This window comes from Acanthopagrus latus, chromosome 5, assembly GCF_904848185.1.
Source record: "Acanthopagrus latus isolate v.2019 chromosome 5, fAcaLat1.1, whole genome shotgun sequence".
NCBI classification, from domain to species: Eukaryota; Metazoa; Chordata; class Actinopteri; order Spariformes; family Sparidae; genus Acanthopagrus; species Acanthopagrus latus.
In genome coordinates, this window is record NC_051043.1 from 21,895,961 (window position 1) to 21,912,312 (window position 16,352).

General features: G+C 39.2%; 1 protein-coding gene across 2 annotated transcripts; it reads right to left on the reverse strand.

The window, feature by feature from the left end:
* Positions 1-151: 151 nt before the first annotated feature.
* spef2 (sperm flagellar 2) lies at positions 152-16,297 on the reverse strand. Of its 2 annotated transcripts, none has more exons than XM_037098999.1 (38): positions 16,083-16,297; positions 15,095-15,197; positions 14,711-14,963; positions 14,308-14,475; positions 13,848-13,931; positions 13,263-13,339; positions 12,878-13,091; positions 12,394-12,582; positions 11,467-11,654; positions 10,416-10,584; positions 9,968-10,190; positions 9,764-9,837; positions 9,596-9,662; positions 9,398-9,438; positions 9,081-9,181; positions 8,625-8,866; positions 8,195-8,252; positions 7,956-8,110; positions 7,621-7,800; positions 6,992-7,125; positions 6,555-6,682; positions 6,022-6,160; positions 5,412-5,549; positions 5,069-5,214; positions 4,855-4,906; positions 4,567-4,626; positions 4,339-4,465; positions 4,108-4,230; positions 3,761-3,899; positions 3,257-3,329; positions 2,910-3,066; positions 2,545-2,651; positions 2,123-2,305; positions 1,867-1,956; positions 1,510-1,680; positions 1,057-1,272; positions 698-820; positions 152-415 (listed from the first exon to the last, which is right to left on the reverse strand). In XM_037098999.1, exons 1-38 carry the CDS (start codon positions 16,138-16,140, stop codon positions 353-355), a joined length of 5,013 nt encoding a protein of 1,670 aa, XP_036954894.1. In that variant the 5' UTR covers positions 16,141-16,297; the 3' UTR covers positions 152-352. The 2 variants fall into 2 exon arrangements, with proteins under 2 accessions (XP_036954894.1, XP_036954892.1); XM_037098997.1 differs by having other exon boundaries at positions 9,081-9,184; positions 16,083-16,296.
* Positions 16,298-16,352: the final 55 nt, after the last annotated feature.

Here is a 16,352-nt window from a genome sequence, read left to right on the forward strand (position 1 = left end):
TCTGTGTCGGGGAGGTCATTAGAAAAACGAGTCAGTTAGAAAGACTGCTGGTGTGTGTCAGGGAGGAAAAAACGAGTAAGAAGGGTCGGTTTCAGCTATGTTGACATTCGAACCTTCATCAGTTACAGAAAAAACTACATACTGAAACTAATTATGGAAGCAAATCTGTTTATTCAATACTGAAGTAAGCGATAGATTTTAGAAAACATTTCAAACGTAAAAGTAATGAGAATACCTCAAAATGAACAAAGCGATATTTCTTGGATATCTGACGTGAAAGGTATATTTCAGTTCAACATGAGGTATTTGAGGTGAAGACAGCAGTGTGTATGTACTGTATAGGTCTGATCCTTTAGGAAACTGTCAAGCTGTTAGTCTCTCCTTCATCCTGATGGGACAGCACTCTATGGATATTCTGAGAGACAAGGAGAAAAAGAGACAGAGACAGACATAGATAGACACACAGAGGGAAATAAAATTTGGGACATAAATAAAGGTTAAAAACAAAACATAAAGGAGAGAAGAGACAGAGATGAAAGATGAAGCCCTATGTAGGTTTGTCAGATTCAAAATAAGCGTTGACAATATTAATGTACGCAAAGGTGAATGGCAGAGAGTAACTGATGCAAAATTCTAATCTAACAGACACTGTAGAATGGAAACAAATAACAAGTGAAGAGTCCACAGAGTGACTTACTACAAGTTGGTATTGTGTTGAGGTCTCAATCAGGCGCTGGATCAAAGGATGCTCAGAGAGAACAGAGAAGGGGACACAGTCCTCAGGCTTGTAGCCCAGCTCTCTGAATACATGGACCAGATGCTACATGGACGGCAGAGATAAACAGTATTATAATAAAGGAAGAGTTTAATTGACATTAATAACTATGCTTTAAAAATGCATTCAGTAGAGCCTCTGCAATCTTTAAAATGCACTAAGGTAGTGTGCAAACTCATGCAGTAATCAGTATTTGAGTCAACCATGTCTTTCCTCAATTAATTCAACCATTCATCTACATTTTTCCGTAAAATCCTAGTTTGAACTATATAGTGCAATACCTCAGTGTGTTCGTCCTGACTCAGGCAGCCCTCAGGAAGGACTTTGTAGTCTTTCATCTTAGTGACTTTGTGGCAGATGGTTGTAAGGAGAGCAGGGATGGACACTTCCTGCTCCCCTAATGAACTGCTCGATGCACATAGAGTCTCCTCTTCCTTGTACTCCCCATCGAGTTCTGAGGTACTGAGCTCTGAAGCCTCTTCTATACTGGGCATGGACTGTAAACATAACACACAGTACAGTTTGTGTCAAGGAGAAACATAAACACTCCTATATTTCATTCCAAATAAACTACTAACGACTAGATACTGTAACACAAACACATGTTGTTACAAAATCGTAGTGGCCATTATTGAAAATAATATAAATTTTCTTGTGTGGGCCATCTGAAGTAATTTTTGACAGCAAATAATAATACGCTTGAAAACAGAAAATTATCTTTGCATTAGCTTTACCTTGACAAGGTGGCCTGGTGAGGAGTGCTTGAGATGTTGTCCCAGCACTACACTCAGTGCTCTGATGAAGCCCTGTCTGGGGCTGGGGTCAGCAGCGAAGTACTGCAGCATGGACATGTAGTCCAATCGAGGGGGTGAGAAAGAATGGTCTGCAAACAACTGGAAAAAGAACTAAGGAAGAACAGAGGCAAATGTTATTGCTGATTTTATTTTTTAAATTCAGTTGAGATGTTTTGAGACTAGGAACCCAATCACTCTTTCAGTTCTCTTTTGGTTGTTCTGCTTTTTGTGAACCCATTTCAAGAATAATTTTACCTTGATTTAGAAGTAAGCTGCCAGGCATTGCAGGTAGTTTACCTTGCGTAGATTTGCCAGACGGTCATAAGGTAGTGGCTCAGAGGGATCCTCAGGGACGGGGGGACTCTCATTGGAAAACCACAACTGTGTCTGGTCATAAAATAGGCAAGAGAAGCATCTTTAACATTCTTTTTACCTTCAAGGAGATACAGTTTTCACTTGACACTAAATATCATTAAATTTCATGTAAATGAAGTAGAATGTGTGACTAAAGAATTTGCAGTATACATCTGAGTTGGTGCATGTAGACACAAACCTGTAGGTACTGTTCCTCATTTATATACCCTGTCTTGCCAGTATCTGCTGCCTTGAAGTGTTGGAGCACAATCAGCAGCTGTGTCAAGGAGGGAAATGGCCAAGGGAGGGCAGCACTGAGCAGAAACCGCCGGCAGTCAATCAGCTCAGTGTTCTCCGTCAGTAGAGATTCAATCTCCATCAACTAAGCACAGGAGAGAAAAGGGCAAGCTATGTAATGTGTGTTTTTATGTTTTATTTCTCTGCACTGGAGTAGTCAGCAGAATGCCAATAGTTTATGTAGTTATTCGGTTTTGAAACATTTTGTCAGTTGACTCAAATAATTCACAAACGGTATACCTTAATGCCTTAATTTATTATTTGGAGCTAACCAAAAACTAATTACTGCCCTAATTTGAGTTTCTAAAATATTTCAAAGAATACCTGTCTTTCATTCATGTCCATCCAGGGCACAGGCAAGGTGTCTTTGCTCAGGGTAACAGAGGTTATATCTCTGAGCAAGCTGGAGAACTCAAAACAGGACATGAGGCCTGAAAGTCAAAAAAAGGAAGGAAAATGATGGATGGATGGATGGATGGATGGATGGATGGGTGGGTGGGTGGATGGATGGATGGATGGGTGGATGGATGGATGGATGGATGGGTGGGTGGATGGATGGATGGATGGATGGATGGATGGATGGATGGATGGGTGGGTGGATGGATGGATGGATGGATGGGTGGATAGCTTAGATTATCACCAGGATTAATAGACCCAGTCACATCACAATTTGCCTCCCCTATGAGCACCTGATGGAGCAAAACTGCACAGCTGTTGACGGAGTGACTGTAGCTGAGTGATGGTCAGGGTAGACCCTGTAGCTCTCTCCAGAGCAGGTGGACGTGGAGGGGGAGGTGGGCTAGCAAACATGAGACAGTCCCCATTCAGGTAGAAGTCAGTATCTTCCTGGAGAAAAGAATATTAAGAGAATCTTAAAAAATGGGCAGAGCGATTAAGATTTCTTCCAACAGTTACCGTGTAACTTAAGAAAAACTGAGAGATCTACTCGTAACAAGTGAGCGCCACACTAGACCTACCTGGAGGAAGACATTAATCAATATCAATATCTTAATACAATTACAAAATTATTACGTACCAACACCAGCTGATTCTGCAACTTAGCACCAGCCTCTATGTGATGACGAGCCACTAAAGCTAGTTGCTCAATACTACGGAAGGAGATGGATGCAAATTAAACATAAACCATGTATTCTCTTTTTAAATGACTACAAAATCTCACATGAAATGTGTTGATCGAATGTTACAAATGGCTCATTCTCAGTAAAGACCATAACCAACAATTTTTTGATGACTGTCAGGTATTTTTATATATCAAATAACAGATTCTGACTTCAGGGGCACTTAGGGGCTTTTGTTATTTTGGATATGTTGCATGTTCTCTCACATTTTTGGCAAGATAAATAAAAACAGCAACACATTAGTCAAACAATTAATATCTGGGATTACATACATTCACATAGATAGAAAACACTAACAAAAAAAAACACTAATGAAACATTTACTTTTATTTCCCCTATATCCACATGTGATGCACACCATTTCATACCATACATAAACTTGACTTAATATCGTTCCCTACCTCTTCATTTCTGCAACATAATGTGCTTCTAAGCACTTTTGCATGTTGCTTAAGGTCTGTTCAGCCCTGCTTTGCAGCGAGTGCACCATGACTAGACCATGACCTTTCACCAGTGCAATGCGCACCTTTGCTGCATTCTCTGGAAAACACACACATGCATGCAGTATAACTACATAAGTGTATTGACCATAAACACGCACACATACACACCAGTAGAGAATCTTCTGCACACATCCTTCATATTACTTAGTTCTAAGAAAACAGGACAAGTTTAAAAATGGTTTATATTAAGATGACAAATTAAGACAGTGTGAACTAGTGAATATTTAACATTTATATGTGCATACCCTCATGAGCCAGTGCAGCTAGATATTCTTTCTGTATCTTGTTTTTGACCTCTTGTTCATGACTCTTTTCAGCGTTATCATCGGCTGGTGCAGGGCTGGGTGCTGGAGATGGGGATGGTGGGCCTAGAGGAACAAGATGGAAGAGTTGGAGAGATTTAATGATGTAGAAGACCTACTAAAAAATGCATCACACCTCGCCATAGTTTTCTTAACGCTCTAATAAAGACATGCCTTTCTTTTTCTTTGATGACTGCTTCCTTTTTCCTTTCTGGTTTGCAGTTGCTGGGGCCTTCTCCTGCTCCTCCCCCTGCAGTTTCTTCTGCTCTTTTGTCTCCCCCTGCTGGGCTTCTGCTGACATCTACATACATGGGTAACCCGTACATGTCAAGAGTAAAAAAAATCTATATGCTGTAAACCTCCATGAGATGCTCATGCAAACTCTCACACATATAGCATTACCAATTTGTTGATGGCTGTGACTGCCTCCTCATAGTCTGAGATCAGTTTCTCGAAGGCTGGCTAGAGTTAATGAATGAACAGGGTCAACATCTCTTACTATAGTACTGTAATTCAGCATATAAACTTTAACTGTAAACGTTATGTGAATGCATTAAGAACCAAAAAGAATCTGTCTTATAAAGTAGGACAACCTGAAACAACTGAAATAAACAAAGATAGCAGGACATTCAATATCTCTGGGAGTCTTGGATGAGGAACATATGGGTAAAGTCTAAATCCTGTCTTGACCTTGACAGGTTCTGTCTGAGGAGGGCCTTCCGTCCCAGAAGAGTCAGGACATCTGGGAAGGAGGGAAATACATTTGTTAAAAATGGAACAAAACAAATCTTCAACACTTGAACTATCTTTTACACAAACTATCCATAAATTATACACAGTATCGTAATCTTATCTTATTATCTTTTTAATATGGTTATGTTCCTATTGACTGCATGCTTCTTGCCTCTCGCCTTGGTCCTTAATTTCTGGGGTGTCCAGTAAGTGGATAGGAACTAAGTTGGAGGGTAGTTCAGGCAGCACTTGACTGTGCATGCTCAAATAGTAGACTTTGAGAATACAGAGAGTGGTGTAGAAACGGTCCAACTCCACCTATGCAACACAAACAATTAAAGACACTGAAGAGATACATGAAAACAAAACAAAAAAAAACATATGTGCCTATGCACAATAAAAACAATGAGGTCTGAAATACACAAAAAAAATAGCTTACAAACATCAGAACTGAAATAGTGTAACTAGCCAAGTCGTTTTACATTGGGGTTTTTGTTTGTTTGTTTGTTTTTTACCTGCATGAGTATAGAGTGGCAGTTAACAAGGATAACAGTGTGGTCCTCCAACCAGCCTTCACCTATGAGAGCATCCTTCTCTTGCTCGTCCTCTTCCTTACGCTTGTCACTCAACTCCCACAAACGTTCACACAGTTCCTGTAGACATATTAGAACATCTCAATATATATTCTATGCATTTATTTCATTATCAGTATAAGAATATTTGCATTGCATTATATATTCAAATATTTTTATTGAATTTTCGATAGGACAGATTGCTAATTACAGACATTAGAATTACAATTATTATGTACATATATGACCACACACCGACTGAAGGAAAAAATAAATAGATAAATAAGAGGGAACGAACAAAAGAGAAAAAAGCAAACAAAAAAAACACATTAATACAACAGATAGTCAATAAATGGCTGCCACACATTGTAGAATTTCTGAGTACAGCCTTGAGAGGAGTATCTCAATTTCTCCAGCTTTAAATGTGCGAGTACTTCCTCAAGCCAGCGTTTATGTGTTGGAGCACTAGGGCTTTTCTAATTAACAAGAATTAATTCCCTGGCAAGAAGTGTGATAAAAGCATGCATTGTATTATATTACACATTCTTCTTACATCCATTCTCAGGTGTAGCTCTGCTTTGGTTTCCTCGTCATCTCTCATGTCATCAGGTATGCTGTTGAAGTCCTTCTGCCACTGAGTCACTAACTCCTGCTTTAAGTCTGGACGACTCAGGTAATGCTTGTAGTCCTCTCTATAGATACAGGGGACCAAGGAACAATTGTACAATACGATACCTGTAGAACAAAATCTCTCTTTCATTTGTAAAATAAGAATGACCATGACAACCAGTGAACGCTCTGCTGTGCAATCTTCAAACTGCATCTGCAACAACAAACTTTCAAACTTTTAAAACCTATATTTTCTTTGACTGATTGATTATTAATTGATTATTAATTGTGGTTGATTAACTAACGGCTTGTGGTGTGTCAAGCTGTATGGCTACCTACACTGTTGTTAACTTCTCCTGCAATCAGATGTGAGAATCCATTAACAGAATATTAACAAATGTGTGGTTATGTGCTTAGTACTAAGTGTACTGTATTATAAAGAACATGTTCACACCACTTCCAGGCCTGGCAGAGTACCTGCTATTGTATAGGCGACGGGTAATAACAGTTTGCTGTGAGCGCAGCTTCTGCATCACTGCCTTTATGTTATTCACATAAGATTCACACATTGCGTCCCAATGGGAGCACAGGTTCTCTGGGATCTCCTAGAGGTAGAAATGGGGAGGGGCAGAGATGAACAAATCAGGGACATTGCAAAGACAGAGGACAATAAAAAGAAACAGGACAATTTCACAAAGATTTCACATGTATTTTCACAAGACAAAAACAGACTCTGAAAGAAAGGTTGGAAACCACAGGTCCACAGGATAAATTACGTTAGAGGGTCACCTCAGGATAACCCCCAGCATCTGAATGTAATTTTGAATGTCCGGATTTTGCATGGAGTTAAGAGATTAGGACTGCATATTCAATTCTGATAAGCTAAACAAACATAAACAGAAGTTGTGACCTACAGAGGGAAGTGGTTCGTCCACATATTCCCAGCTGGATAATACTGGGCAGGGAGAGGCAGACTCAGGAGGGTTCTTGGGGACTCCCTGAGAGTCCTCATTGGTCCCTGAGGAAACTGACACTTTCCGAGAATGCCCTTTTAACAAGCCAGAAGAAAGTACATAAATCGTCACTGTGACAATTACTGCTAATCACCGAATACTAATAATTAACTGATAATGACTGTAGTTTCTTAATGATTACAGCAGTAAGAAAACAAGTCAGTGCAAAAATGTGTACAAAGTCAACATTTGTCAGTAGAATGCTATTAACTAGCCATAATTGTATAACCCTATTCTTTGGGTTCAACTTTGACAATTCAGACAAACCTGGCAGCCTCACAGATTATGTTTGTACCCACTAACTTATTATATCACTTTGGTACATTTAAAGTATAAAATGTTTCTGTATAAAAACTAATGTCTACACATATTGTAATTATTGCTTTGAAAGAAAACAAACACAAAAACATGTCCATGGTCAAAATCTATTATTCATAAATCTCTCCATTTTGTAGGAGATATTTTGTGTTCAAAAGTGACTTTGAAATAACAATTAAATACTGTAATCCAAAGACTACGGACAAAATCACCTGTGGGGGAGTTTGTGTTGGACTTGGAAAGTGACTTCACGCTTTGGGCTTTTTCCTCATTGAGGCTGGAACATGAATCTGTGGGGGCAGCGGCTTCATCTGTGAGGTCTGAAGGTTGGTCTACAGGTGGAAAAGTGGCTGAAGAGGAGTCTGGAGCTTTCCCACTCTCCAACACCACATCTTGATTTACAGAAATCATTTTTAAAACAGAAGTTCATCATCATCAGTGTCTGAATAGAAACACCTTATTTTAATCTTATTTGTTAATTAATCTAATGGAAAAATTAAGAAACTGATACTGAGCTTAACCAATAAAGCACATGACAACCACTTACCCTCCCGTGTTCGCATCATAACTTGCTGCAAGACAGACTCCACCCTCTTGTAAAGCTCCTCCTCATCTACATCCGCATCAACACGGACCAAAATGTTTTGCTCTCCATCAAACCATTTCTCTAATTTGGGCCAAGTGTCCTGAAAAGCTGTGATCCTTGACAGGGGGAAAGTAAGTTATCAGATCCGCATTCATTCAGTATCTGTAATGTAATCATTAAAGTTTGGCTTTTATTTTTACCTGTGTGGAGTCTGTGCCAGATATGAGGTCGGATCAGAGGTTCGAGCAGCAGTAGTGTCTGTACCGGCACCAGGTTTGGGAACCACACAAACATATAATTTGCATCTCTGTAGTTACTTTTACATGTATACACACACCACTGTGCAAAATTACCGCAGGACGTTTGTTTAAAAAAAGCAACTGAAATGAATTTGAAGCAGACTTTGCATATGTACCAAAGATGAGTTTTCCTGATATTTTTTGGTGAATTTTTATAAAATTCTTTGTCTTTTCAAATCAGTCTTAACATCCCTCCCCTTACAATCAAGGGCAACTTTGATGACCCCTTGTTGGGGGGCCAGGAACTCCAGGTTGGGAACCAGTGAACTTGAAGATATTGTTTGGTTACACACAGATATATAGCAAAAAAACTCCCACCAATGTAACATACTCGTCTGACTGAATGCACGTCTGACCACACACTCATCAGGGATATCCAGCAGCAGAGCCAGGTCTAGCACTGGGGGTGGTGGAGGTTTGGGCGGATTACAACCAGCAACGAGGTTCGTCCTGCTGCTAACGACAGCATCCTCAACATCTACAGACCCACCCAGAGCTTTCTCTAGCAGGTATGCCTGGGTGATGTCCACTGGAAAGCCATCCAGGATCCAACCTGACTGAGCTGGGACCTGCCTTGTAAGGACAAAACAAATATTTCTGTGACCAGAGAGTGATTGTGTGATGGTTTGTTTATTTCATCCACACTGTGCATGAAAGTAAAATTGTATAATTTTGATTTACCTGAAATGTTTGCTATGTGAAATGAATTCCATATGGTAAAATGAGACCATATAATTGACTAAACATTATATACAACATTTCACAGCAATACATATTATGTGCTTACTTGATAGCCTCTACTATGATGTCCACTATCAGCTCATAAGGGATGGCATTGCCTTTCTTCAGCTCTATTTTTGCTGCTGCTCCATGCATGGCCCGGATAGACTGCTAGGTGGAGAACACATGTAAGCAGAAAAAAAGTTACTAAGTATTTCATTCCATTAAGGTATGTGTCAGACAGTCAGCCATTATTTTAATCAACAAGGAATGCAAATTTTAATCTGGTTAAGAATATGAATTGAATACAGGCTACATTATGTAAACGTAAACACAAAACAGAATCATGCATAGAGATGCAACATATAAACAAACCACACTTACTCTCACGTTACTGTTGCTACTTTCCTCTTGAGTGTCAAGTTCTAAAAAGAATTCATTCAAAGTAACATGAATCACATCAAACAAGCAGCTGTGTGAGACACTTAATATGAAGTGCAGTGTTGTTCCAGGTAAGTAAACACACTCCAGTGTAGTCTTTAAATAGGATAAAAAAGAATAAGGCTGTGTTTAGTAACTGACCAGGTTTCAGTGCTGTGGAAGATGAGATAAGTTGCTCATTATCTTTATCCCTCTGCTGCTCTGTGGCCTGTAAATGGTGTCCAAAAAAAAGTTTTAAATGGAGAAATGTTTACAGGATCATTTTTTTTCAGCACTGGCAGGGGAGATCACTGACTGTGTGTGACTAACCTCCTCTCCATTCTCGTGAGCATTCAGGGCCTCCTCAATCAGTGTGTCGGCTGATAGCACATAGATGCCACTGGCTAAAGCAGAAAACACACACCATACAGCAACAAATAAGCCATAAAATATTTCGTCAGACATAATTAAGTTGTGTCACATGGTTTGTCTATATGGTTGTCTCGGTTTGTGTTTGAACCTCGAGCCATGTACCTTCAGCAATCTTGGCCAGGCAGGAGGTCTTGCCTGAGCAAAACTTGCCCATGACGCAGGCCTTCAGAGTAAAGTGAGGAAATGAAGGTGAGCAGAGCTCTGTGAGGGGTGGTTGAACAATGTTCCGCACTCGCTGGACAACATGTCCAAGAATGTTGTTGTTGGTCGGGGGTAATTGTGTCTCCCCTGCTTCCTCTGGCCATGTCCACTCGCCTACCATGTTCTGACAAACATAACAAATGGCTCAGACAAAATCCATCTTCAGCACGCAGTTCAGGAACAATTCAAACATTGCAGTGTCAAAAAAATGTAGCTTGGCCATGTTAGAAATATCTGATTGTTTTTAAGACCATGGGTTCAGTAATGACAGACAAGCTACATGCAAGTAGTCTGTCACACAAGAACCAAAATTATTTCAAAATACACAGCACTCGTGTCTCAAACTCACAGTGTATTCATCATAGTCCTGGTTATTGAGTATCTCCTGTTTCTCAAGCTCTACAGGGTCAAGTGGTGTAGAACAAAACCCTGGCTGTTGACCCTTTACTGGCTCATAGAGAGGCAGACCCCTGAACAGCAAATCCTTCCACTCCCTCATCAGCTTCTCTGGAATCAAACTGGACATGACAGCAGAAAAAATGAACTACTAACTCTTTTTTAGCTTGAGCCTGAAATTTCCCTGCATTTCAACAGATGGTCAATCTAACCATGCGTAGAAGAGCTGGTGTGTTGGGTATGAAAAGTCTAGGGTAGCAGAACACACTTAGACAACATGCAGGGTTGTGCGGGCAGTGAATAATGAGGTATTGGGTGATGAGAAGCAGAACGAACGTAGACATCTGATTTTATTTTTACTTGCACAAAAATGTTTCCAAGTTATTTTTTTTCACAGGTTTTTGACTCCATCTGAATAAGCACTGAACATTACATGACAGATTTCAGTCCTAATTCAGATGTTAGGTTGTTAATGTTTTCCTAAAATACATTTTCCTGTAGCAAAAAAGAAAACATTGATAAAGATAGACACAAACCAATACTTATTTTTCTATTAAATGTCCCACATTGTGCTCATTTTTATGTTCAGACTTTTATTCTGGGTGTCAGCTAGAAAATGTTTTAAAATGTTACAAAAAAACACATGACTTTTTTTCATATTGTCTAATGCTGCTACATCTCGATTCACCAAAAAAGGTGCATACTTTTATTCTGAAAACTTTTATTACGTTTTGTGTTTTAATGTAAACAAGCATAATTTGCAAACATTGGTTAGGACTCACTCTCCTAATCTCGTTCAGATCACAAATATGGTACATTTAATCCTTGCAATTACATTTTTTTTTACAATCATTCCTGATAGTAATACTTGTTAACTACCAAAACATGCAATATCCATAGCACATTTTGACATTTCAATATATTAATTAATTAACTAAGAGCCGTTAACCCAAATACCATAAACATATTTGTAATGCAACATTGAAAGCAATTGTGCTACGTACTTCTCAAAGAGCAGTCGATATTCTCCAACCTTGGTGGCCAAGTCCACTATCTGCTCCACAATGTCCTTGCAGATTGCAGAGTGCTTCTTGTGTCTGCTCTGAGCTCGCTCAGCAGCAATCCTGTTACAGAATTCAAGCTCCATTCTGATCTCTTCAGCAGCTGCCAACTTAGCCTGCTGAGCCAGAGCCTGTAGCAGGCCCCAGTCAGAAAGATGGGATCAGTGGAGAGGGTATGACATAAATGGTCCTGCTTATCACCACTGTTAGATAAAGTAATAGATGAAGATGAGAGGTGTTACAACTGTCATTTATGGTGCAAAACTCATAGCTACTGTAAGGGTTTTCTGAAAAATATCCTTACACAAAATGACAAACATCAGTTTTTGTGATCACTGATATTGAAGGAAAAAGAAAAGAAGGTTTTAATCAGCTTCCTAGTTTGCCAATGGACACAACATGCTTAATAATAACTCATTAAGCCTCTTATATGTATGTACATTTACTTGATTTACTCCATAAATCTCCCAACAAAAAAATGAAAATGGAAAATAATTGCAGAATCTGAAACTTGATTGTGTAACAATCTGCTCTAGGATTGCCTGACAATGAGGATGAACAGTACTGTGTACTTAACACTGAAACCATGCTTGACTGTGGTCTTCATCCTTTGCAAAGTGTTTATCCAACTATCTGTGCATTCTTATCCAAAATCTGTTATCTACAGTATGACAGATAAATACACAGTTGTTTATGTAATAGTTCACATAGTCTCACTCTGCCTCCTACCCCCCTGTCTTTCTCTTCATAACACCTAACACTCAGTTGATGATACTGCACAAACTAACAAAATCAACCCTTTGCTTGTTATGACTAATACAAAATGACAACAGAGAGGATTTCTTTTACTCCTTATTCATCCTATCTCACCGCCTCTCTCTCCAGAGCTTCCTGAAAGTCCTTCTCTCTCCGCTCCTGGTACTGCTGCTCTCTGAACAGGCGGTTCTCCCGGATCACCTCCTTCGTTTTACGTATCTGAAGGAGCTGAGCTGCCAAACGCTGCTCCTGCTTAGTCTGGCGTGTCGCACGCTTCACCAACAGCTCATCTCGCTTTGCCTCCTGTAGGGTGAGGCAGGTCAGTTGATTGATTTTGGTTTAAAATAAGTAAAGTCAAACAACACAGAACACGTGAGGTAAAAGTAAAAACGATTTGTCAGATTGAGTTACAACATGTTTTCCATGTGGTCTATTGAAACAAATGAATAGATGACTAAACATGAATGACTAGAGAAAGATTCTTGATATAGAGAAACAGACTGTACTGAATGAATTCTCACTCTCCTGGGGAGGTATTTATCACTATTAGAATTAGATAAATGAACTTTTCTCAATGACAGGAGGGGAGAGGTTTCACCTCTTGAGCTTCATGGGCCTTGCGCTGCTCCACCAGGAATCTGTCAACTCTTTTTCCTCTCCACTCACGAGCTACAGCATTCTCCTCCAGCCTATTTCGGATATCCTGTATATATTTGCTATTGGATTGTAAGATCAGCTTACTTCCAGTTCTAGGCATGTCACAGCCCTGACTGCTGCCAGAAAGGGGAAAATCTCCAGAGAAGGGCTGACCACTGGAATACAAAAGATTTTAATCAAAACATAATGACACTGTTCTAATATACTGCTATAATATATCTCAGGTTGCTATAAAACTAAAGAAATAAATAAAATAATAATATTATTTTTACATTCATGAAATTTTAATGTGAGTGTTTACAGTAAATGTTTTTTCTCTCTCTCACCTTGATGAGGAAGCAAAGCCGTAAGTAACTAATTTCTTCCTCTTTGCCTCAAACTGGGCTATTTCAGTTTGGACCATCTGCAAGGACAAAGTGGACAGACATTGTAATACTCATAGAAGACAAACAAACTCATGTCACTCTTTTGTTTTCTTTTTTGTCAGACACATGTGTACAGGTTAACTGGGAGAAAATTATGTTGAACTGGTGCTGATGTTGAATAATCACTTGGAATTCCAAGAAAATCTGCAAAAACCCATGAAAACCTTGTGAAACAGAAATAAAATCCCCTCTGTAAACAATGATTACTGACAAAGGTTTTGAACAATAATAATTTTTTAAGAGGAAATGGGAACATCTGGTGAAGAAATACAACGTTCTTTGTAAAACTGTGTTAATGATTGTGCCCAATACAATCTGATGACAGATGCGAGCTATTAAAGTGATTTCTACCTGCTTCGATTTAAGGCACATTGTCACCGAGCATTAGCCTTCACAGCACTCTATATCTAACCCTGTGTCGTCAAGCCATAAATGAAATAAGAATGAGTAAATTGGTAAATTATCAAGATTTAATCTGGATCACACCTGAGCTTCTTGTGCTAAGCGTTGCTTCTGACGTTGACTCCTCTCTCGGTTAAGCTGTGAAGGGTACGGAGGTGGCTTAGGAACCTGGAGAAGAGTGACCCGGTTACGAGTCATAATGTCATTATGTTTACAGCGTCACAACTGCAACTGTAACATACACACTTCCCAACTGTTAGTAGCATGAGCTTTACTTTACTCCACCATCAGGCACCTGGGTTTCAAGTGTAGGCTTATCACTCAGTACTGATATGGTATTAAAGTAATGTCCAGCACTAAATATGGCAAAAAATAACTGTAACAGTGAGTGACAAAAGAATCCGTAAAAAGTCAAGTTGATAAAAATTCAATCTTTAGCTTTAAAGTCTGGTCATGAATTCAGATCTTATGTTAGACAAATACAGGGGGAAACCTTTACACTACAACACTATAACTATATTTTACTTTTCATGGTCCCTGGTACCTTCTCAATATTCTTCATGCTCTGGACATCCTGGAACTTCAGTTGTCTCTTGTGCTGGATGGGAGGGATTACCTCATACTTGTCACACCATTGCTGGCTTTTCTCCTCATACTGCTGAGGAATTTTCTGCAGTGCCAGATCTGCATCACATTTCACCTGATGTAGTCGCTATATAAAAAGAGATAGAGTAAGATGCTTGTTTTGTGGTTATTGATGATAGATAAACAACAAATGTGAACGTCAAATGTAGAAAAATGGACAAACAGACATTCGGAGTTGCCATATTTCACCATATTGGTATAGAGTAAGAAGACTTACTGCAACATGTATCTACAGAACAAAACATGCACAAAGGACCTGCCCTCTTACAACATGCCCATACATACTATACAACCCGCCTTACATCAGGGAAGATCTCACGCTCCTTTTTGTGCAGGCGAGCTTTGGCTGCAGGCTGCATGATTTCCATCACTGTTCCGCTGATTTGCGCTTTCTTCTTACTTTCAAGTGAGACGTAGAGTTGGTAAATGAGGCGTGTGGCAACACCCTGCCTCTCCTCCATCAGTTCCTTGGCTGTGTTTGTGTTAAAGGAGATCCCCAGTAACTGGAGAGTAGGCTCAAGGCGGGTAAAATTATTCAATTTGGCGATGGAAGTGCTATGAGAAAAGGTGTAATAATTTCAGTAATTATGAACACATTAAATGAGCTGGAGAATTAAGCAACAGTCAGGTATTTTAGAGACAAAGTGAAAGAACGTGGATAGATAGCTAGAGACAGGCCAACTTACTCTCTTTTCATAAACACACTGAAATCCTTCTGCAGCTGATATTTATGCAGAACTTCCCCGATTAAGTAACCATTGGAGAAAGTCTTGGCAAAGGTCTGTGGCTCTGTGAGGATGCAACATGCAACTGTTTACACAAATGACAATTTCAACATGTGACAATTTTGTAATGTTGTTAATAACTACATGGATTAACATAAAAGTTGGTTATAAGTAAGTAAGCAAGTCTGTAAGCATGTATGCAAGTAAGTGAGTTACACTAAACTAGATATCTGTATTAAATTACACAAAATAATAACTTAATTTCAATTTCAGAGCTCCCGCCTGACACTATTCAAAAACTGGCCTAACAAAATCCCAGCCATTAGGAGGCAAGCAATTGGCTAAAATGTAATAATCAGTCTGTACTGAATGTCTTTCTGTATTTCAAAATGACAAATGACTTGTGTTTGAATTATAAACAATTTCTCGTATCAGTATTTTGGATTTTATTTGATATATCTATATTTATTTATATAGTATTTGTCATTTGTAACAAGCTACTTTTTGATGTATTTGTGAAAATGTCGGCTAAACATCTTTAATCAATTAAATTCTTCACAGCAATTCGATTAGTGTTTGATCATTAGCACCCCTATAGCCTACCACTCAATATCACTTTCCTGTGTTGTCAAGGTAATCGTTTGTCTATCAACTTTAACATGTAAGTTACTTTCTCAAAATAGCTTTTACATTGTCAGCTTCGTACATTCAAAGGAGGAAGTTTTTCCTTATCCGAATCGAGTTTTACGGAAATGTGTTCTATGCAGTCCTGATAGTAAATCCCCTTGAGGAAAACTGTGATTTGTGATACTGGGCTTTATAAATAAAAATAAACACTGCATTAAAAAAGTCAAAATAACATAATTACATAGATAAACCATCGGCTTATAGGTCGTTGGCATGATTAAGCTAGCAGACAGCTTGATAGACTAACTTTAGCCGCACTTACCAACAACTTGTGACAGCCGGAGGTCCTCGTTCAGCCACCTGCATAATATATCCGTCATCTTCTTTCTTTTAACTCTCACTTAGATAAAACACTAATAATTGACATGTTACCAACATTAACTAGACAATTACCCGACTCGTTAGCTCGCTAGTATCGCCTGAGAAACGCTCAGGAGCTGATGGAAACCTAGTGGTGCACTGTTGCCATGGTGACACGTCAACCTGTTTTTCCCGGCGTGCTTCAGGAGGGGGCTCATGGGAGAGGCGGGGC

Excerpts from the sequence above, each read along its gene's own strand:
- spef2 (XM_037098997.1), bottom strand. The coding sequence starts at position 16,140 with ATGACGGATATATTATGCAGGTGGCTGAACGAGGACCTCCGGCTGTCA. Across the intron at positions 4,231-4,338 it reads GTCATCAAAGAAAAAGAAAG|GCCCACCATCCCCATCTCCA; the intron begins GCATGTCTTTAT and ends TTGTTCCTCTAG. Across the intron at positions 2,652-2,909 it reads GTGCAGTTTTGCTCCATCAG|GCCTCATGTCCTGTTTTGAG; the intron begins GTGCTCATAGGG and ends TTTGACTTTCAG.